General features: G+C 38.6%; 1 protein-coding gene across 1 annotated transcript in view; it reads left to right on the top strand.

Annotated features, from left to right (window-relative positions):
* The window catches only part of SHCBP1 (SHC binding and spindle associated 1), a 35,468-nt gene that overhangs the window by 341 nt on the left and 12,093 nt on the right, over window positions 1-23,034 (top strand). Inside the window, exons 2-10 of the mRNA XM_035281835.3 lie at window positions 2,685-2,852; window positions 3,019-3,134; window positions 4,704-4,912; window positions 9,525-9,617; window positions 13,543-13,776; window positions 13,856-14,024; window positions 14,341-14,461; window positions 18,111-18,242; window positions 21,472-21,590. Coding sequence (XP_035137726.3) covers window positions 2,685-2,852; window positions 3,019-3,134; window positions 4,704-4,912; window positions 9,525-9,617; window positions 13,543-13,776; window positions 13,856-14,024; window positions 14,341-14,461; window positions 18,111-18,242; window positions 21,472-21,590 — 1,361 coding nt within the window. The remainder of the gene's footprint in view (window positions 1-2,684; window positions 2,853-3,018; window positions 3,135-4,703; window positions 4,913-9,524; window positions 9,618-13,542; window positions 13,777-13,855; window positions 14,025-14,340; window positions 14,462-18,110; window positions 18,243-21,471; window positions 21,591-23,034) is intronic.

Here is a 23,034-nt window from a genome sequence, read left to right as displayed (position 1 = left end):
TCTGGCCTCAGCTTCCCCGAGATTGGAGGGGACTGGGTTGGGCCAGGAATTCCCAATCTGGATGCGCTTTGTGGGAACTGTGCATTTACTGTTACGCAAGGGGTCATCTTTTTCATCTGCATCTCAAAGGAGACCACGAACTACACTTCCCTTTCCCGAAGAAGAGGAAAGCTTGAACCCTTTGCCTAGATGGCTGTCCTGTGCACAGAGGGTGATGACGTGTCCAAAGTCAGAAGCCCCAACTTGGCCAGAGTCCAGAAATAGAAACGGCGTCTCCTTGTTCTCAGCCCTTTCTTCCTCCTCATAGAATTTCATTACTGGTTTTTTTTTCTGACATTTTAAGCTGGTTCACGTTTTTACGTTAACACTTTCGGTTGTATTGTGTAGCAGAGAGTCCCAGAGAAGTGAGAAAACAGAAGTGTGACAATTCCGCTACTAACCCACCTTTCCAACTGGCAAAAGTTTCTTGGCTTCAGTTTTCCCATCTGCAAGACTAAGCCAATGGTTGTACTTGTTGTGAAGATGAAGTGCAATAATGTTTTTAAGGTGGCTGCAAACATAGAGAAATACTGCATGACATCGCTTATATGGGGAATCTAAAAAAGAGGAAGTTACAGAAAGAGAGTAGAGTGGTAGTTGCCAGGGGAGGGTGGGGAGATGTTGGTCAAAGGGTCGAAAGTTTCAGTTACGCAGGGTGCATAGTTCCTGGGGATCTGATGTACATACAATATGGTGACTATAGTTAATAATACTGTGTTATTATTACAATATTAATAGGCAGTTACGTGATGATGCAAATTTTGTACTTGAAATTTGCTAACAGTAGATCATTAGTGTTCACATACACACAAAAGGTAGGTATGCGAGGTGATGGAAATATTAATTCACTTTACTGTGGTAATCATTTCATAATGTACAGGTATATCAAAACATCTTGTGATACACTTTATTTTTTATTTTATTATTTTTGAAACAGAATCTCACTCTTGCCCAGGCTGGAGTGCAGTGACACGAGCTCAGCTGACTGCAATCTCCACCTCCTGTGTTCAAGTGATTCTCCTGCCTCAGCCTCCCAAGTAGCTAGGATTACAGGTGCCCACGCCCACCACCACACCTGGCTAATTTTTGTATTTTTAGTAGAGATGGGGTTTCACCATGTTGGCCATGCTGGTCTTGAGCTCCTGACCTCAGGTGATTCACCGTCCTTGGCCTCCCAAACTGCTGAGATTACAGATGTGAGCCACCATGCCTGGCCATCGTGTTAAAAACTTTAAATGTATATAACTTCTATTTGTTAATTATACTTCCATAAAGCTGGAAAAACAAAAACAAAGTAGCTATAAAGAATGGTGCTGAAAAAAAAATGGTGCTGAAGTACTACTATTTCTTTACTAAACATATACATTATGTAATAGGCACTGTTGTAAATTATTAACAAATAATTTAATTAATCTTCTTAATTGAAGTAGATGTACTATTTTATCTTCCCTTTATAGGAGAGGGAGCTGAAGCTCAGAGTGATTGTCACACAGCCAGTAAGGTACTGATGCCTTCTAAGGCTCATGTGCATCAGTGTTTGTGAGCAGTAGACCCTTGAGTATACTTTGGTCATCTATAGATCAAGTACTTCTGGTGGTGTGAACAGGGACAAATAAATAAAGGAGGAAGAGGAAGGAGAAAATCCAGGGGGAGAGGGAAAAAAGTCTTCTGCTAACAGATCAGATACCTTCCCTGAAACCACCTCTCGAAACTACTCTACATTCTAAAAGCTACCCTTCTTAGCGTTGCTTATTTGGTAGATGTTTCATTTATTAAATACATATTATTTTTTAATTTTTTATTTTAAAAACATCTTATTACACAGAATTAGATATGCCACTGGCTGAATCATAACGTATGTAACATTATGTGTAGCCCAAACCTAATGTGATTTGCATTTTCTGATCTTTTCCTTAGACACAGTCATTGAAATTACTGAGGAACGTAATACCCTTACTGAAATAAACACTATGGATTTTTAAGACTCGCTCATCCCTGTTTATTGAAGGGCCATTGACAGACAAATATTGTAGGAAATAAAGGGAGAGTTTAACCCATCTGAGGGGAAGTCAGGTCCCTTTTGTAAAGGAGCTTTATAGAATTGTTTTGGAAAATAAATAAGACACTTGATCATTGTAACTTAGTAACTGTAGTATAAATCACAGGCTGTATGCTTTGAAGGAGAACTTGAGTGATTTCCACTGAATTAAAAATCAACTGTCTTCCAGCTGGATGTGGTGGTACATGTCTGTAGTCCTAGCTACTCAGGAGGCTGAGGCAGGAGGGTTGCTTGAGCCCATGAGTTTGAGGTTGGGGTGAGCTATGATCGCACCACTGCACTCCAGCCTAGGTGCAGAGTGAGACTGTATCTAAAACAAAAACAAACAGCTTTCTGCTGGCCCCCAAAACATCATAGAACAACAACAAAAATCTAACTGTTAAAGATCTCAAACGCTTATTGTTTTGAAGTAGAATTTGGATTTTGAAATATTTTTAAGTTTGGAAAACTAGTTTCTTCTGATAATGGTAGAGGTAAGTAGAACATTCATATTCAAATTCTTGTTTGTATTTTGTGTGGGATTTCTATGCAAGGGTGTGAAAATAGAAGCATTCAATAAGGCACTGGATTGCTTTTTTTTTTTAAGGTTTGTTCCAAGATGAAGATTCATGCAGTGATTGTAGCTACCATGATAAACCAGGTTCTAGTTTACAAAGTTTTATGCCAGAAGGAAAAACGCTTTTCCCAGAAATTTTCCAAACAAATCAACTTTTGTTCTATGAGCGATTCAGAGCCTATCAAGATTACATTTTAGGTGAGTAGATTTTTTGCATCTTTTATTTTTTTAGTTTACAAAGTAGATTGTCTGTTTCAGTCCCTCAGATTGCCAGTTGTTTCTGAGAAAGTAGATTTAAGTGGATTTATTAACTTCCTTCTGCTTTATGCATTCTCATTTCTTTCTGTGTTTAATTTCTTTGTAGCTGACTGCAAGGCCTCTGAGGTAAAGGAATTCACAGCTGATTTCTTGGAGAAGGTCCTTGAGAGATGTGGATGGCGGGCAGTCTGGCATACTAATGTGTTTAAGGTGCTGGTTGAGGTAAAGTTAATTTTGTTGTTAAGACCTTTGTCTTTAGCTATAAGCACTTTACTTCAGACTGTTATAGCCGAAGTGCTTATTTTTAATTAAAGTTTATGAGCTGATTCAAATAGCATGTAATTCAAATTCACATCTAATTGCCATGTTGTAGCAAGTGTTCCACAAATTTTAAAGGCAACTGAGGAGTTTCTGCCAGGGAATTAAACTGGTTTAATTAAAAGAAGGTATTTGAGATCACTTAAAAAATAAGGCCTAATTATGAAGTTAATGGTTTCAAAAGAGTTTTTAACTTCTTAATTGTAGTTCATTAAGCAGCTCAAACCTAAGAGGCATTTTTATTTATTTATTTTTATTTACTTTTTTTTTTTGAGTTGTCTTGCTCTGTTGCTCAGCCGAGTGCAGTGGCACGATCTTGGCTCACTGCAACCTCTGCTAAGAGGCATTTTTAAACTAGCCCATTTTTTGCGTAGCAAATCTGTAGATTTGTGGTTAATCTCTTGACAGTGTGTCCCACCGCAGAATGTAAAAACAATCTTATTTTTCACCTGACTGGGCCTTTTATATTACATTTGCATTCTAATTACAGCTTTGAATTTTTCTCAGTGTTTGTTAACTGACCACAGAAAGCTCTAGTAACTAAAATGTCAAACCAGAGGTGTGAATCTAAGTTGTTGCTTCAGCTCCCTTAGAAAATGGCATCACATACTGCAGTGATTATGTACGAGGTAGTGGATTGCCCAGCTGTTGCTTGTGAGTTTTAAAATTTTTTAAACTTCAAAAAATAGCATAATCTATTTAAAAAATAGATTTTAAAATTTTATTTAAATGAGATTATGCTATTTTTAATTTTTATTTATTTTATTTTATTTAGAAATAGATTATGCTATTTTTTGGTTGAAGTTCAGGCCTATTCACTTGTTTATGATAGTTACCCACCCCCACCACCAATCAGTTCTTTGAAAACAATCAAAGTCATTGTTTTAAAACAGAAGCATGACATTTCTCTGCTTAAAACTTTTAATGCATTGCCTTTACCAAGGTCTTAGTATTGGCTTTTCGGCTTACACGTAAAATCCATTCTCCTTTGGATGTCCTTCATGTCCTAGTCTCCTTGTCTCTCTCTCTCACCTCATCTCCTGTTGCTCCACTGCACCGACTCCTCCATTTCCTCCCTTTGTCTCCAGCAACAAGGACTGTCTTTCAGCTCCTCCAACTGCCAACTATGTCTCTGCCACAGGCCTTCTGCGCCTTTCCTGCTCTTCAGATGGCCGCTTCCTTCTCATCCTCCTTAGCCTGGCTCAGAGCTGACTTCCCTGGCCATCTCAGCAGAACCAGATTCTCACCCCTGCTAGTTACTCTCTGTCACCTACTCATTACCATCGTGCTTACTGATCTCCCTGATACAGTGTAAGCTTCATGAGGGTAAGAGCCAGCCTGTCTTATTTATCCTTTCTATTATGGGTAAAGGTTCTTCACTCCTGTTGTATGCTTTTACAAAAATCAGGCTGTCTTATAGGTGTATCTTAATTTTGATTTCCTTATGTTAAATCACATAATTTTGAATTTCAGGTCACAGATGTGGACTTTGCAGCCTTGAAGGCAGTGGTGAGGCTTGCTGAACCATACCTCTGTGACTCTCAAGCGAGCACTTTTACCATGGAGTGTGTGAAGGAACTCCTGGATCTGAAGGAACATCGGCTGCCCCTGCAGGAGCTGTTGGTAGTATTTGATGATTCAGGAGTGTTTGACCAGACAGCCCTTGCAATTGAGCATGTCAGGTAGGAAAAGAAGTTGAGAAAAATAACCTTGTGGCCAGAAACTTTGGATGAAATGAAGTAATTCTGGTTTGTGTTAGACCTAGATTTAAAACTTAACTATAAACTTGGTCATTGCAATATTTAAAAATATCCAAAGACACGATAATCTTTTTTAAATTAAAAAAAATTAAAAATGTTTTAAATCATTTTATGATAATTTCAAACTTACGGAAAAGCTGAAAAAACTAGTATAGTTGATTCTTGAATGATGTGGGGGTTAGGTGTGCCTATCTTCCCCCACCCCTAGTTGAAAATCTGAGTACAACATTTGACTCCCCCAACATGAAACTACTAATAAGTTACTGTTGACCAGAAAAGAGGCCTTACCATTAACATAAATAGTTGATTAACATATTTTGTATGTGTATTATCTCATAATAAAGTGCTAAGAAAAGAAAATTCATAAGGAAGAGAAAATGTATTTACTACTCATTAAGTGGCAGTGGATCATCATAAAGGTCTTCATCCTCGTCATCTTCACCTGAGGAGGAAGAGGAAGAAGAGGGATTGGTCTTGCTGCCTCAGGATGGCAGAGGCAAAAGAGGTGGAGGAGAGGTGGAAAGGGAGGCAGGAGAGGCTGGCACACTCAGTGTAACTTATCAGTGGACCCCATGAAATTCAGAACTGTATTCTTCAAGGGTCTAGTGTATAAAGAATTCCTATTTGTCTTGTACTTGATTTTCCCAAATGTTAACAAAAGTAGGGGATTCTTAATTTGGTTTGTATATAAACTGGCTTAAAAGTTGTGGATGTTAAGGCTTGTGGTTGGTGTATTTCAATATAAGAGTACCGAAAGTAGAAGAAGAGAAAGACAGTGAAGAAGGTTATATACCATGCTATATGCACTGCTAAAAGATGAATACACAGTTTTTCAAGCATAGGTCTGGTCAAAGCAAGCATTTTCTTAGGCTCTTTTTAGGATCATTAGGGGTTATATTGCTACCTGTCAGCCTTTTTCGCCATAGTTATTTCCACTGTACAAGCAGACCCCTTGTCCCTTACGTGGGAAAGAAAGCCCATACCTGGATCAGTGGGTATGATTTAAACAGTTTTTCAGATCAATCTTTTATTAGATGGCTCCTGATACAGATAGTTGTTTTGGATCTTCTGTATGTAAGTATATTCACCAAAGAAGGCTTACTTTAGCTATTTAAAAATAGACATATTCCTCCAGGAACTAGAAGACTGAGTAATAATTAATGACCGTAATGTAAATAATATTGCTTGGTGTTTTGTAGTATAAAAAGTACTTTCCATTTTCTATACCATTAGTGAGTTAACCTGGTTTTGCTGAGCTTAATTTGAATGCTCTGCAAAGAAGCTGAGTGTCTCAGGCCCTGCTGCCAACATCTCACAGACAGTTTCTAATTGTATGCAAGAACATGTAACCCTAGATGTTCAGTATTGGGCCAAGCAGAATGAATCTAAACCAGTTTCTGTCCAGAACCAAAAGAACTCCCTTCCCTTTCTCTCATTTTAAAAAAGTCTGCCAATTGAAGCATTTGAAGATAAAGGGGGTAATTGATAAGTCTAGGAAATTAGGAATCAGGGAACTAATCTCTATGGGTGTAGAAGTTGGTAGAAAAATAAGTATCTGGAATGTTATTTGGTAATATTATTTGAAGAAGAGCCTGGTTAAATTTACTCTTCATTTTGAGGGCTGAGATTTGGGTCAGTGCCCAGAGAAGGTCAGATTATGAGGGTTTTCATTTGTTTGTTGATTCAATAAATATTTGAGTGCCAGGTTCTTAGTCAAGGTTGGGTATGTCTGGGTGCATGAGACAGGCACCATCATCAGGGAGCTGTCTGTCTAAAGCTAGGAGATGAACCTTGATGAAATTATCACGCACAGATGTCTACTTGTTTAGAAGTAGCAGTGAGTGCTGGGAAGAATTATAGGGTGTCCTCAGATTAGGTCAAGTTGCTGTTCTAGGGTTATTTTTTGGAATAATGACATTTGAACTTGGATTAGCTTGGGGAAAGGGGTGGCGGGGTGGGGAAGGAAAAAGATTTAGGAGCTGAGTGTGTTTAAGGAACTGAAAGGCCTGCATAGCTGGAACACTGCATAGCTGGGAGAGACCTAGGAAACCAGATTAGAGAGGTTGGCAGGGGTCAGATGATGCAAGGCTTTATTAGCTAGTCATTTTTGTCTTGAAAGCAGTGGGAAGCCACTGAAGGGTTTTTATTTTTGGGCAAATATCACTAGTTTTGTGTTTTTGTTTTTTTTTTAAACAGGGTCTTATTCTGTTGCCCAGGCTGGAGTGCAGTGGTGCAATTATGGCTTAATGCAGGCTTGAACTCCTGGGCTCAAGTCATCCTCCTGCCCCAGCCTCTGGATCAGCTGGGATTACAGGCATGTGCCACCACTGCCCGGCTAATTTTTTTTACAATTTTTTTTTTTTTTTTTTTTTTTAGAGATGGGGGTCTCGCTCTGTTGCCCAAGCTGGTCTTGAATTCCTGGGCTCAAGCAGTCCTCCCACTTCAGCCCCCTAAAGTACGGCTTTATGTTTTCAAGGGTTCATCATGGCTTCTGTGTGGAAAACAAATGGTGGGAGATGGAATAAGGAGACCAGTTAAGAGGCAAGAGAGAGGACTAGAGTGGGGATATGGAGAGGACAGATGGAGGCTTACTGAGAAAGCAAAATGGCTGGGACTTTGTGGTCCGGTAGATATAGGAGATGAGAGGATATGAGTGATATGAGAGAAGTCAAGGCTGACTTCCACAATTCTGGCTTGAAAGAATCAGCACAGATGGGAATGATGTGTAAATGCTTGGCATGGTACTGGTGAGATGACGTTGAAGCCGATTCATGGAATGTAACTATAAGCTTACCAGGTAGAAAAGGTGGAAGGCACTTCTGGCAGCTTGACTAACATGTTCCTTGGAGGTTTGAAAGCTTGTGAAATTGAGTTTGTGTACAACAGCTCTGAGGCAGGAGAGGTGCAATAGGGCCAGATTATGAATCTATTTATAGTAGCACATTCAGGACTTCTTTATGAGGGCTAAAAGGGAGCCAGCAGTGGTGTTTTTTTTTTTTTTTTTTTTTTTTAAATTGAGTAGAGCTACGCTTAAGTTCATTACAAAAACAAATAAAAAGACTCTACTAGAGGGTGAAGGTACTAACAGCCCAATCTATAGTAATTAAGAGATGGTTGGTTTCATTTTCAGTGCTTCCTTTTCACAACAGAGCTTCTTGAAAGAGCTATATATAGTCACAGTGTATACTTTCTGGTGTCTTGGTAGAAGGAATACTTCTACCCTGACTTCATCCATGAAATGGTGCTCAAAGACTTCCATGTTCTTGTATTCACTCCTTGTATTCATGTTCTTGTATTCAGTTGACATTTCACTGTCTCATCTTGCCTCTGATCTTACCTTGCTTGATCTCTTGACATACTAGGTGTTTGATCATTCCCATCTTCTTAACACCCTCTCCTCTCAGCTTCTGGGACACCACTGTTCAGCTGGTGTCTTACTGGCTTGTTTTCTTAGTCATCCCGGCTGGCTTTTCCTCTCATGCTTAAACTTTAAAATGTCGGAGTTATCCAGGGATCAGCCCTAGGCCATCTACTGTTTTTTTCTAATCAACCTTGGAAGCACTTTGGAATCACCTGAGGAATTTTTTTATAAAACTATTCTAACCAATACATGAAGAAAGTGATAGACTATCAGTATTTTGTAACCATTAATGAAATAAAGGTTCTAGACTGTGAACATCAATGACTACTGCAACCATTAGAGAAAGAGAACTTTGTAGTGGGTGCATCAGGCTGACAACCTGAATCTGTTGATCAGTCTTAACCTCACAAAAAGACATAGCCAGGCGTTGTAGTAAAGTCCTCAGTTACTGTTATTAGTAGGTTCTTAGAAACTGCAGCGTTAATGAAACCAGTTTTACCATAGGCTGACTGATACAAACAAAATGAAAGTTTCTGTATCATATATCTGGTCATGAAAACATCATCAAACTCCTAAATAAAAAGACTCCAAGCAACTATTATCTTAAACATTAAAATACATGTGAACTATATATACATTAAGAAATATTAATGCAAGCAAGATAATTATTGACCTAATTTCCAGGCAGTGGCTCACGCCTATAATCCCAGCACTTTGGGAGGCCGAGGCAGGCAGGTCAGGAGTTTGAGACCAGCCTGGCCAACATGGTGAAACCCTATCTCTACTAAAAATACAAAAAATTAGCTGGGCGTCATGGCGGACACCTGTAATCTCAGCTACATGGGAGGCTGAAGTGGGAGGATCACTTGAACTGGAGAGGTGGAGGTTGCAGTGAGCTGAGATTGTGCCACTGCACTCCAGCCTGGGCGGCAGAGTGAGACTCCATCTCAGAAAAAAAAAAGCCCTAACAAAACCAAGGATTTGGAGAAACTTCTTTAGCTGATCCACAAAAGATCTCTATGTTGTGTGACTCACGACTATCAACCATAGCAAATACGCAACCTTCTTTAAAATAGGAGAATTGTTTTGATTTACTCTTTAGGTCTCACCCCTCCAAAATCCTAATGTTTTGAGCCAGTTATAGAATTTGAATGATACTAAATTTCATTTCAGATTTTTCTACCAAAACATTTGGAGGAGTTGGGATGAAGAAGAGGAGGATGAATATGATTATTTTATCAGATGTGTTGAACCTCGATTAAGATTGTAAGTATTTATTCTGACCTTGTTGTACATGTTGGAAAAATAGTCATCCATGTTTTAGTTTTGGCTGTGAGGTGCGTGCACACACACACATGCACACACACACACCCTTTCTCATTCTCTTTCTCTCCAGGGGCTCATAGAAATAGACTGATGTACAAATTATACCACCCCTTTACATGTTATTAAATGAAACTTGTACAAGTGCAGAGAAACCTGCTTTTAGTGTCTATAAACTGAGTGTAAAAGGGAGTTCAAGAACATCTAAATTAGTAGCTCACTGTTTTGTTAATTTGAATAAAATTCAATTGAACTAGTGGATTAAAAGAGCCCTTTGTTAAATTTGATTGTTTGAAAAACAGTGACATTATTTGAATTCTAGAAGATTTTTTTTCTTTAATTTTATAAAGAATACTTTAAAGGTATACAGCTTTACTCTAAGTTCCTATAGTGAAACAGCAGGCTGAACTAACAGATCTACCTTAGGATATTTTGTCAGCCTTCTGCCTTAAACCTTATTTCAGAAATAGATGAAAAAAATAAATAGTTAATATTGGTGGTAAGTAAAAATTTGCAAAAAAACCTAAGCACGTTCTTCAAATTAATCATATTTTGGCAGAAAAAAACCCTCAAAAAATACCATAATTAACCACAAAACCCAAATGCAAGTAGTTGTTCTATAATGACCTTATTAACTGTGGCATTTATTTTCCCACTAGATGGTGCTTTAAGACCAGTAATTTATTTTCTTGTATTCATGAGTGGTAACTTCATAGGCAGTGCTGCAATAAGAATAAAATTATAACTTATACTCCAAAAAAGAATTGTAGAAGGTAACTTTTTCCCCTGGGTAAAAGACAATTTTTATCCCTGTTTGAAAGAAGATTTTTTCCCCCCATGTGAAAGATGAGATAAGATAAGGCAGCAAGCCTCTACATTTTTGTGTAACGCAAGTCGATTTGTAAGTTTCTCTTGGTTTTAATAGTAAATAATAATAAAATAAAAAGTGTATGAGGCCCAGCATGGTGGCTCACACCTGTAATCCCAGCAATTTGGCAGGCTGAAACAGGAAGGTGACTTTTGAGACAAGCTGTCACTCTGTTGCCCAGGCCAGAGTGCAGTGATGTGATCTTGCTCACTGCAGCCTCAACCTCCTGGGCTCAAGTGTTCCTCCTACCTCAGCCTCCTGACTAGCTGGGAATACAGGTGCACGCCACCACACCAAGCTAATTTTTGTATTTTTAGTAGAGACGGAGTTTCACCATGTTGGCCAGGCTGGTCTCTAACTCGTGACCTCAAGTGATCTTCCTGCCTCGGCCTTTTTAAGTGCTGGGATTACAGGCCTGTGTCATTGCGCCCAGTCCGGGAAGAACTCTTGACCCTAGGAGTTTGAGACCAGCCTGTATAACAGTGAGATCCCCACCTACAAAACCTAAAAACAGAAAAATTAGCTGGGTGTGGTGGGGCACGCCCATAGTCCCAGCTTCTGGGGACGCTGAGGCAGGAGGATCGCCTGAGCCTAGGAGTTTTAGGCTGCAGTGAGCTGTGATTGAACCACTGCCCTTTGGCCTAGGTGACAGAGCGGGACCCTACCTCAAAAAAAAAAAAAAAAAAGTGTAAAAGTCTGATTAATAGTTCTACCTGGTTTAGAATTATGTATGTCTTATTTCAGCTGTTCATAAATGGGCTATGATTGTATTTAGGCTTTGCAATTTTTCCATTACGTATTTCCTATTTTTCCATAGCATATTCAATAAAATCCCAAAATTTCAATAAGCTTGAGTATTTTCTAGGTTTGATAACCTTGTTGTTAAAAAGAAGTGACTGGTTTCGATTGATGTGAAATATGATAAGGGAACATAATGTATCTGGCAAATTCGATCTTTACTTGGAAAATAATTGCATTCGGATTTGATAGCCTTGTATGTGCTAACAAGAAATGACTTACATGCATAGCTTGCACATCACTGGCATATGGGAAGGCATAAGGGAGGAATCGTGTGTTATACAGAAGATGTGGTACTTGATGGAGAGTCTGGAATGTTATCAAATGTAGGCAGACTTAAAAAAGGTCTCTGGGCTAAGATAGGAGTGGGGCTATCAACAGGCAAGATCAAACAAGACTGTCTGGATTTAGTACCGTGCAGTAAATATTTTTCCTTTCTACTTCAAAACATACTGCTTATACCTGACTAAAGGAGGTCTAAAAATAAACCAGAACTTCGGGGTCTGAGACACCAATGTTAGGTCATTGCTTCTGGACTATGAAGTTATAATGAAAAGAAATAAGCTAATGGGCATGGATACTGAAAATGCTAAGAAACTTACTTTAAAATTTGAGTCTTAATCTTCTCAACTTATTAGACTATGGGTTCATCTTCAATTTATTTTATTTTATTTTTAACATTTAAAACTTTTTCTGTTTTACCCTTTTTTTCACAGCTGTTCACTCAGTTTCTTTTGGATTAACCAAAGTAGATAAAATTCTTGCTTTTCAAGCTTCACCTAATTCACTTACTTGAAAAGTGGGAAAAGTTTCTTTTTTATTCATTTAAAATGTTTAAGTGTTCATCATAATTTCACGTAAATTTGCTTAAGAAGTGGTTCTATTTTGTTTTTGTTTTTCCTTACCTTGTTTAGAGCATAAGTAAATTAAAAAAACAAAACAAAACATCATTTAAGGCAATAGGTCTCACTCTAGGCTACACATTAGCATCTCCAGGGAACTTAAAAAAATGCCCCTCTACTTCCAGAGACCCATTTAAATCTGTCTGGATGGGGCCCTGAGAATCTGTTTTTTGTTTTTTGAGACAGGGTCTTGCTCTGTTGCCGAGGCTGGTGTATGGAGTACGGTGGTATAATTAGATCTCACAGCAGCCTTGACCCCTGAGGCTCAAGCGATCCTCACACCTCACCCTCCCAAGTAGCTAAGACTACAGGGGCATGCCACCACCCCAGGCTTATTTTTGCATTTTTGTAGTGACAGAGTTTTGTCATGTTGCCCAGGCTGGCCTCAAACTCCTAGGCTCAAGCAATCCACTTGCCTTGGCCTTCCGAAGGGCTGGGATTACAGATGTGAGCCACTGGGCCCAGCCTATTTTACTTTATTTTTAAACCCATTAATTTTATATCTGTTAACTTGGTTGTATATTTACAGATTATTTTGTTGCATCTAGAAATATTCTGTGTTCTGTTTTTATATTTGAGGTTTATAAATTAGTACATTTGAAGGGCCTGTATGGTTGTCCAGCACAAGGTTATTTTGTTTTAATCACTCTCTAGTTTAGTAATGGCACCTTTTTCTTCCCCTCAGAATCTCAAGAGCCTATTTTTTGAAATTCTTTAATAATCTTCCTTAGGGAATATTCAGCATAATTTTGTGGCATAGTTCTTTAGATGGAAGGGAGGACTAGATTATTTGAGTCATTTCTACTTTTGACCCTGTAAATATGGTAATATTTAAAAAATTTTAAGTCATATCAGATCCATGAAAAATATAATCTTAAACATTGTTGTGAAACAGTTTGAGATACTGCTTTCCCTATCCCCACTCCTGGGTTGCCCCCCGTCACCTTCTTATTAAGGTATTGAATCTAATATATAGGAAGAAAATAATTTCTTATTAAATAATAATTACAAATGGTACAACACGAACTTTCAGTGTTTCTAAAGCACAAATGCTTGGATCCAAGAAAAATAACTACTCAAAGAGAAGAAAAATTAGTGACCTTAAGGAAGTGGTGCTTTAAACTTTCAACAGCTTCCCCTTATGATTATTATTACAGTGCTATTTAGAAAGACAATATGCACCTGAGTTATATAGTATAGAATACTTTTTTACTGGGTCTTGGAGTGCTAATGGGCTGTTTTAATGATAAGGAAATGTGCCTGAAAGGCAATGGATTTCAATTTGCTTTTAAACTTTTAGGCATTATGACATTCTCGAAGACCGAGTTCCATCAGGACTTATTGTTGACTACCGAAATCTGTTGTCTCAATGTGAGGAGAGTTACAGGAAATTTTTGAATCTGAGAAGCAGTTTGTCAAATTGTAATTCTGATTCTGAGCAGGAAAATATCTCCATGGTGGAAGGGTTAAAATTGTATTCGGAGATGGAACAGTTGAAACAAAAGCTGAAACTCATTGAGAATCCTTTATTGAGGTATGTGTGTCTTCGTGATTCTAGTCAACATCCTGTCTTACTGGCTGTCAAACTGATAGGTCTGTTTTGTTTCTTTAAGGTATGTGTTTGGATATCAGAAGAATTCTAATATCCAAGCAAAGGGTGCCCGTCCCAGTGGTCAGAAGATCACTCATGTGGTCTCCTCCATCATGATAGCTGGTCTCCTGCGGTCCCTGCTCATGGACAGGCTTTGCCAGGAGCCTGGTGAGGAAGAAAGAGAAATTCAGGTAAATGGAGATTTTCTCACTCCAGGTGGCTTTTTTTTCTTCTGATTCATCCCGGGTTTTTACAAATCCCACAGAGTGTTTACAGGAGCTTCCCCAAGATGGTTTTCTGTGCAGTGGGAAGTAGTGAGAGCCCTGCCTTTCATCAGCAATAGTCACTTACCAGGCATGTGTTAGGTCAGTGCATTATCAAAGGAGAAGCTTCAGTATGCAGTTTTTGGCTTCTGTTTTTAAAGTAAGACATGAAGGCACCTAGAGTAATACTCAGATTCCTTTTTTGGGAGTGTATATTTACAAATATGTTGTTATTGTTTTCTAGTTCCATAGTGATCCACTGTCTGCTATAAATGCCTGCTTTGAAGGTGACACTGTTATTGTTTGTCCTGGCCATTATGTGGTACATGGCACTTTCTCCATTGCTGACTCCATTGAGTTGGAAGGTGAGTACGGAAAACACATAGCCAAACTCTCATATGTGATATTTTAAGTAAACAATAAATCACTGATCTTGTTGAAACTCCAAGAATGTGATTTGAACCCATTTGATTTCCAGTGAGCTGCCTTGAAACATTAAGGACTTGGAAAGCTTAAAGGAGGTTGACCCAGTGTTTCAGCACTTTGAGCTGTGGTTCTTTGTAGCAGTGTATGTGTTGGGGAGATGTTCACAGGCTCATATAGAAAAAAGACCATTAGGAAGAAGCATACTTTCTAGGTTGTAGATGGTTCATGGAAAGGAAATCTAATTTCTAGAATTAAAACAATTTCCAGCAATATTTAAAAAAAATTAGTACTTTAAAAATTTGTTGCTTGCTTTTATAGATGTTACAGATAAGTAGTTCATGGCTCTTTTTTTTGTATCAAATTTAGCTTATTTTCATGAGAGGTTTAATGAAGGGCATTTAACTTTGAAATTAGTACCAAACAATTATCTTAATTCTCTAAATGCTTGCTGAATGCCACAAATGCTACACTTTGTGTCTTGACCAAAGTATACTTTAGAATTTTTCAACATAAAAAAAATTAATGTTGAAAAATTCTATTACAAATGACTTTTTGGGCTTCTTATGGTGGCTCACGCCTGTAATCCTAGCACTTTGGGAGGCCGAGGTGGGCAGATCACTTGAGACCAGTTTAACAGCCTGGCTAACATGGTAAAACCCTGTTGCTACTAAAAATACAAAAATTAGCTGGGCATGGTGGTGCATCCCTGTAATCCCAGCTACTTGGGAAGCTGTGGCAGAAGAATCACTTGAACCTGGGAGGTGGAAGTTGCAATGAGCTGAGATCATACCAGTATGCTCCAGCCTGGGCGAGAGAGCAAGACTCTTGTCAGAAAAAAAATAACTTTTTGACAGTTATAACCTTATTGTTCATTTAAAGTGATTTCTAAATTTAGGTTACTTTGTAGTTGTTCATCTTGGTCCTTAATATTTTCATAACGTAGTCAAATTTAGTTACACCTGTTCAACTATTTACCAAAATAGTTTCAAGTTAGCTGTGAAGCTTGCGATGCAAAAAATCATGTATCATTTTGGGACTTGTGCAGCTGTTCAGAAACTGCTTAAGCTATGCTCTTTATCTTGTCAAAACTTCTAGCTGGAAGTAAGGCTGGGAGTTTAGTTTTCTCCTGCTCATGGTACATCATCTCACCCCCTTTTTGGTTTTATGTGTGTAATTTCTGCTCCTTCTACTCTCCAATTTTTTGTTTTGTTTTTTTTTCTTTCTCACAGGCAGAAGATTCATCTACTCTCCAATTTTTGATGTATAATAGATGTGTGTATATAAATAACACATCTGCAAGATAAATCACTGTAATAAATAGAGTTTTTTTTTGGCATAGTAGAAATAACACTGATATTATAGTATGTATGGTAGATAAGAGTTCTTCCTAGATTGGTGAAGGAATTTTAATGTAATTGCCAGAGTGTCATCAATAGACTTATAGAATGCTGATAGTTAAGTATAAAAATGACTGTATATTGACTAACATTATATACAGATGTATATACTGTCAGTATATATGGAATCAGATGGTATCTCTAGTGTGCATAGGTGGGGTACTCAATTATGAGTAAGATTCAAGCTCATCTGATAGTGATCTATAGCTAACATGTATAACAAGAGATATATGTGGAGTACCTACTATGTGCAGAGTGTTAATAGTACTTACAATAGAGGTTTTCTTTCTTGTTTCGAAAATCCATTCATTTAGGTGATGGTTTTATGTTTGAAGTGGAAAGGAATATGTAATTATAAAAAATTTGTGTAAAAATATTTTTTCTCAATATGCAATTCTTACTGTACTTTTAATTTTTCTGATGATAAAAAACAATGGTTATTGTAGAAAATATGGAAAGTACAGGCAGATACATACAAAAATCAGAAACAAAATCATTCATAATCCAGACATCCAGAGTCCACCCCGGTAGCATTCCAGTGCGTGGAGTCCTCTTGCATTCTCTAGGACCCCCAAAGCCTTGTTTGTTCTCTTCAAGTGTAGATAAATTGAGTGGCTTTGCTTGTTAAATGCAGTTACTGCTTTCATTTACTCAAAGACTCATCTGTAGACAGTGAGAGTTATTTCTTATAGCTTTGTCTCTGTGGTTCTGTTTTACAATGGAAGTCAACTGAGTTCTTTAGTTTTCTGATACTCCAGTTTTTTGTAAGCCCACTCAGCTGTTTAGCCTGCATTTTTGGTTTGAGTAAGATTTATAGAGATCAGATGCTTTTTTTTTTTTTTTTTTTTTTTTTTGAGATGGTGTCTCACTCTGTTGCCCAGGCTGGAGTGCAGTGGTGTGATTTCAGCTCACTGCAGCCTCTGCCTCCCAAGTTCAAGTGGTTCTCCTCCCTCAGCCTCCTGAGTTGCTGGGATTACTGGTGCCTGCCACCGTGCTTGGCTGATTTTTGTAGTTTTAGTAGAGACAGGGTTTCTCCATGTTGGCCAGGCTGGTCTTGAACTCCTGTCCTCAAGTGATCCATCCACATTGGCCTCCTAAATTTCTGGGATCATAGGCGTGAGTCACTGTGCCTGACCGAGATCTGATGCTTTTTTTTTTTTTTCTGAGATGGAGTCTCACTCTCACTCAGAATGGAGTGCATTGGCACAATCTCAGCTCACTGCAATCTCTGCCTCCCAGGTTCAAGCAGTTCTCCTGCCTCAGCCTCCTGAGAAGCTGGGTTTACAGGCATGCACCACACCCAGCTAATTTTTGTATTTTTAGTAGAGGCGAGGTTTCACCATGTTGTCCAGGGTGCTCTCGAACTCCTGACCTCAAGTGATCCACTTGCATCGGCTTCCCAAAGTGCTGGGATTACAGGTGTGAGCCACTATGCCAAGCCTCTATCTGATGCTTTTTATTTGTTAATGAGGTAGACTGTTTTTTTCTAGTAAGTAGTCAGTTTGTCAGATTTAAAGCCAACTGTTTAAGAGAATATTAAAATTAGATCATCTTGAGAACTGCTTAGGTTTATTCAAATGTAATTTATATTAGAATCATAGAATGTTAGAAGCAAACTTCTAAGGGTGAATGCTTTCAAGTTCTTTGACTCAACTGTAAGTCCATTCATTGATTCATTCATTCGAGACCAGGTCTCATTCTGTCACCCAGAGTAAAGGCTGGAGTGTAATGGCATGCTCATAGCTTACTGCAGCCTTAACATTTTGGGATCAAGTGACCCTCCCACTTTAGCCTCCTTGAGTAGTGAGTAATTGGTACATGCAACCACACCTGACTAATTTTTTTTTAGTTTTTGTAGAGATGGAGTCTCACTGTGTTGCCTAGGCTGGTCTTGAACATTATTTATTTTTTACAGCAGTTTTGTAAGTGAATTTAGTGCTGAGCTGATGTGAGATAGTTGATAGGGTAGTCATCTTGATATGGGGACTAGTCAGAGAGTGGTGATTGTTAAAAATTGGATACCATGGTTTAAATCAAACAGAATATGTAGGGAGAGATTTTATTTAAATACAACATGGTTGACTGGTCTCATCATCTGCAGTCATTTGAACTCAAGAAACCTGTTCTAGAGTGTTCTTATTTAGATGTTTTTCCTCACCCATCTTAAGTGTTCTTGTTCTTTCTTTCTTAGGATATGGGCTACCAGATGACATTGTGATAGAAGAGAGGGGCAAAGGTGACACTTTTGTGGACTGCACGGGTGCTGATATTAAAATCTCAGGCATAAAATTTGTTCAGCACAATGCGGTAGAGGGGATCTTAAGTAAGTATCTGAATGTTTGATGTATTGTTTCTTCTAAGCTTTGAAGGAAAACTGTACTCTCTATGGAAGATAGAATTTAATGAAATGCCACTCGAGTACAGATATACCTTGTTTTGTTGCACTTCACAGATACTGAGTTTTATACAAATTGAAGGTTGTGGCAACCCTGTTTCCAGCCAGTCTGTTGGGACCATTTTCCCAATAGCATATGCTCACCTTGTGTCTCTGTGTCAGATCTTGGTAACTCTCACAGTATTGAAAGCCTTTTAAAAAAATTACAGATGATATGCTGATCTGTGCCCAGTGATCTTTGATGTTACTGCTGTAATTGTTTTGGGGTGCCATGAACTACATCCATATAAGATGGTGAATTTAACTGATAATTGTGTGGGTTCTGACTGTTCCGCCAATCAGCCATTCCCCTATCTCCTTCTGTTTGGACCACTCTATTCCTTGAGACACAGCAATATTGAAATTAGACAGGCTAATACACCTGCAATGACATCTATGTGTTCACGTGAAAGGAAGAGTCACCTGTCTCTCACATTAAATTAAAAAACTAGAAATGTTTAACTTAGTGAGGAAGGTACGTTGAAAACTGAGACAGGCTAAAACCTAGGTCTCTTGTGTCAGTTGGCCAAGTTAAGAATGTGAATGAAAAGTTCATAGAGGAAATTAAAAGCACTATTCTAGTGAACATACTAATGATAAGAAAGTGAAACAGCCTTATTGCTGATATGGAGAAAGTTTCTGTAGCCTGGATAGAAGATCAAATCAGTTACCACATTCCTTAAATCAAAGCCTATTCCAGAGCAGAACCCTAACTTCTTCAATTCTGTGAAGGCTGAGAGAGGTGAGGAAGCTGTAGAGGAAGAGTTTGGAGATAGTAGAGGTTGGTTCATGAGGTTTAAGGAAAGAAGCCATCTCTATAACATAAAAGCACAAGGTGAAGCAGCAAGTGCTGATGAAAAAGCTATAGTAAGTTACAGAAGATCTAGCTAAGGTAATTGATGAAGGAGGATACACTAAGCAACACATTTTCAATTTAGATGAAATAACTTTCTATTGGAAGAAGATGCCATCTAGTACTTTTCATAGCTAGAGAGAAGTCAGTGCTTGGCTTCACAACTTCAAAGGACAGACTGACTCTCTTGTTAGGAATGAATGTAACTGGTGACTTTAAGTTGAAGCCAGCGCTCATTTACCATTTGGAAAATCCTAGAGCCTTTGAGAATTATGCCAGATCTACTCTGCCGGTGCCTTAGAAATGGAACAACAAAGCCTGAATGGTAGCACATCTGTTTATAACATGGTTTGCTGAATATTTTAGGCCCATTATTGAGACTTACTACTGAAAACAAAAAGATTCCTTTAAAAATATGATTGCTTATTGACAATGTATCTGGCCATCTGAGAGCTATGATAGAGGTGTATCAGGAGATTAATGTTGTTTTCATGCCTGCTAATAACATCTATTCTGCAGCCCATGGATCAAGGAGTAACTTCGACTTTCAAACCTTACTACATAAGAAATATACTTCATAAGGCTATAGCAGCTATTGATAGTGATTCCTCCGATGGGTCGGCAAAGTCAATTGAAAACTTTTTGGGAGGGATTCATCATTCTAGATGTCATTAAGAACATTTGATTCATGGGAGGAGGTGAAAATATCAACATTAACAGGAGTTCTGGAGAAATTGATTCCGGCCCTCATGGATGATTGAGGGGTTCAAGACTTGAATGGAGGAAGTAACTGCAGATGTGGTGGAAATAGCAAGAGCCTGATGATACCAAGTAGAGCCTCAAGACGTGACTGAATTGCTACGATCTTACAAAAATTGGAACAGTTGAGGAGTTGCTTCTTATGGATGAGCGAAGAAGGTAGTTTCTTGAGATGGAATCTCCTGGGGAGGATGCTGTGAACATGGTGGAATGACAACAAAGGATTTAGAATATTATGTAAACTTGGTAAAGCAGAGATAGACTTTGATGGGATTGACTACAATTTTGAACAACTGTCTACTGTGGGTAAAGTGCTATCAAACAAGATCACATGCTACAAAGAAGTCTTTTCATGAAAGGAAGAGTCAATGTGGCAAACTTCATTGTTGTCTTACTTTTAAAAATTGTCACAGCCACCTTACCCTTCAGCAAACACCATTCTGATCAGTCAGCAGCCATCAAGATAAGACCCTCCACCAGCAAAAAGATGATGTCTTGCTGAAGGCTTAGAGGAGTGTTGGCATGTTTTAGCAAAATAAAGTATTTTAAATTAAGATGTACACATTTTAAAAGAACATAATGCTTTTTGTACACTTAATAGACACATTAGAAACATGCTACTCATTAGTATAAATGCACATGCTCATCAGTATAAACACAAATTATTAATTTTTTGAGACAGAGTCTTGGTCTATTGCCCAGGTTGGAGTACAGTGGTGTGATCTCAGCTCACTGCAACCTCTGCCTCCCTGGTTCAAGCTATTCTCCTGCCTCAGCCTCCCCACTAGCTGGGATCACAAGCTCCTGCCATCACGCATGGCTAATTTTTGTATTTTTAGTAGAGACAGGGTTTTACCACATTGGCAAGGTTGGTCTTGAACTTCTGATCTTGGGTGATCTGCCCGCCTTGGCCTCCCCAAAGTGCTGGGATTACAGGTGTGAGCCACCATGCATGGCCCAAAAAATTATTTGTTTATGTGCATAGTGTGACGACTTAGCAAACTTAACCTTGAAGTGAAAACTAAACCTATTCATGATAATTTGTTAATGTTAGTTTCTTTTCTGTGCAGTGACTTTTTTTTTAAAACTTTCCAGTGTTGTGGTCTGTGTTCTCTGTATTCAGGGTAGCACTAGATTGAAGTTATCTCCACATGGCAGTAGTGTTTGTTTACTGGAATCTTTGTATCCCGTTTCTTGATTCAAGGTCTTTTTCTTCTGAGATACTCAGCAAAATTGTTCTCTGATACTTTTTTTTTCTAGTAATGAAAAGTCTTTTTGTATCTGAGCTCAAGTCATTCTTTTTAAAGAATGTTGCTTCTAGATTGTAGAAAGTAACTAAAAATCATCATCATTTTATATTTTATGAATTTGTAATTTAGGTAAGAAAATTTAAATGGTAGATTTTGAGAAATATTTAGTCCACATCTAATGTAAGCATCAGGCTATCTCTAATACTGGAAAAGGCACATTACATCTTAAAGCAGTCAGTGTGTATTTTCATCACAGTTGTTCACCGTGGAAAGACTACGCTGGAAAACTGTGTGCTGCAGTGTGAGACAACCGGAGTCACAGTGCGGACATCAGCAGAGTTTCTGATGAAGAACTCGGATTTATATGGTGCCAAGGTAGAAACACTTGTCCTCTTAGGGAAGTAGTTTGGGTTTAAGTTGTAAATGAATAAATGAAATATGGGACCAAGATGTATGTGCGTACTCCTACTCTCCAGTCATCTCTACCAAGTCAGTCAAACTCAACTGTGCAAGGGTCTTCTCATGTAGCATTTTCAAACCATAGCAATAAATCTCACAATTGCTTTATTTAGCTTTAAGAGAGGGTTAGACCATTAAAATTATAACTTTGTAATTGTAGATTCACACAGTATTGTAAGAAATAGCAGGGAGAGGTCCAGCATGATGCCCTTCACCAGTGTCCCCTAACAGTAACATCTTGTGAAACTGTCCTGCTACACCACAACCAGAATACTGACATCAGTCCAGTCAAGCGGAAGAATATTCCCATCACCAAAGGAACACTTCATGCTGCCAAACTCACTCTCTCCTACCAACCTCTTCCTTAACTGCAAGAACACTTTAAGCTGTTTTTATTTTTATTTTTTTTTGAGACTAAGTCTTGCTCTTTTGCCAGGCTGGAGTGCACTGGCACGATCTTGGCTCACTGCAACCTCCGTCTACCGGATTCAAGCCATTCCCCTGCCTCAGCCTCCTGAGTAGCTGGGACTACAGGCGCATGCCACCGTGCCCGGCTAATTTTTTGTATTTAGGAGAAATGGGGTTTCACCATGACCAGGATGGTCTCGATTTCCTGACCTCATGATCCACCCGCCTTGGCCTCCCAAGTGCTGGGATTACAGGTGTGAGCCACTGTGCCTGGTGCTGTTTTTCATTTCTATTTATTTCATCATTTCAAAAGTGTAAAAATGGCATCACACAGTATGTGACTCTTTGGGATTGGCTTTTCTTACTTAATATGGTTCTCTGGAGCTTCACTTAGGTTGTTGTAGGTGCCAGTAGCTTGCTCCTTTTTACTGTTGAATAGTCCAATGTGTGTACTATTCCTCAGTTTGTTTAGTCACTTGTAGGATGTCTAGATTGTTTCCAGTTTTGTCCTATTGTCAGTAAAGCTGCTATAAACATTTGGGTGTAGGTTTTTGTGTGAACACAGTTTTTATTTAAAAAAATTTTTTTTAACATTTATTTATTTATTTTTTTGAGATGGAGTCTTGCTCTGTTGCCCAGGCTGGAGTGCAGTGGTGCGATCTGGGCTCACTGCAACCTCCACTTCCCACGTTCTTGCAATTTTTCTACCTCAGCCTCCCAAGTAGCTGGACTACAGGCACATGCTGCCACACCTGGCTGATTTTTTTTTTTTGTATATTAGTAGAGATGGGGTTTCACTGTGTTGCCCAGGCTAGCCTTGAACTCCTGAGCTCAGGCAATCCGCCTGCCTCCCCCTCCCAACAGGCTGGGATTACAGGCACGAGCCACTGCACCCAGCTGACAGTTTTAATTTTTTTAAAATTAATTAATTAATTAATTTTTTCTTATAGAT

The sequence above is a fragment of the Callithrix jacchus genome, chromosome 20 (genome assembly GCF_049354715.1).
Source record: "Callithrix jacchus isolate 240 chromosome 20, calJac240_pri, whole genome shotgun sequence".
NCBI classification, from domain to species: domain Eukaryota; kingdom Metazoa; phylum Chordata; class Mammalia; order Primates; family Cebidae; genus Callithrix; species Callithrix jacchus.
Note: the sequence above shows the minus strand (reverse complement) of the source record. Positions and strands in the feature narration are given on the sequence as shown.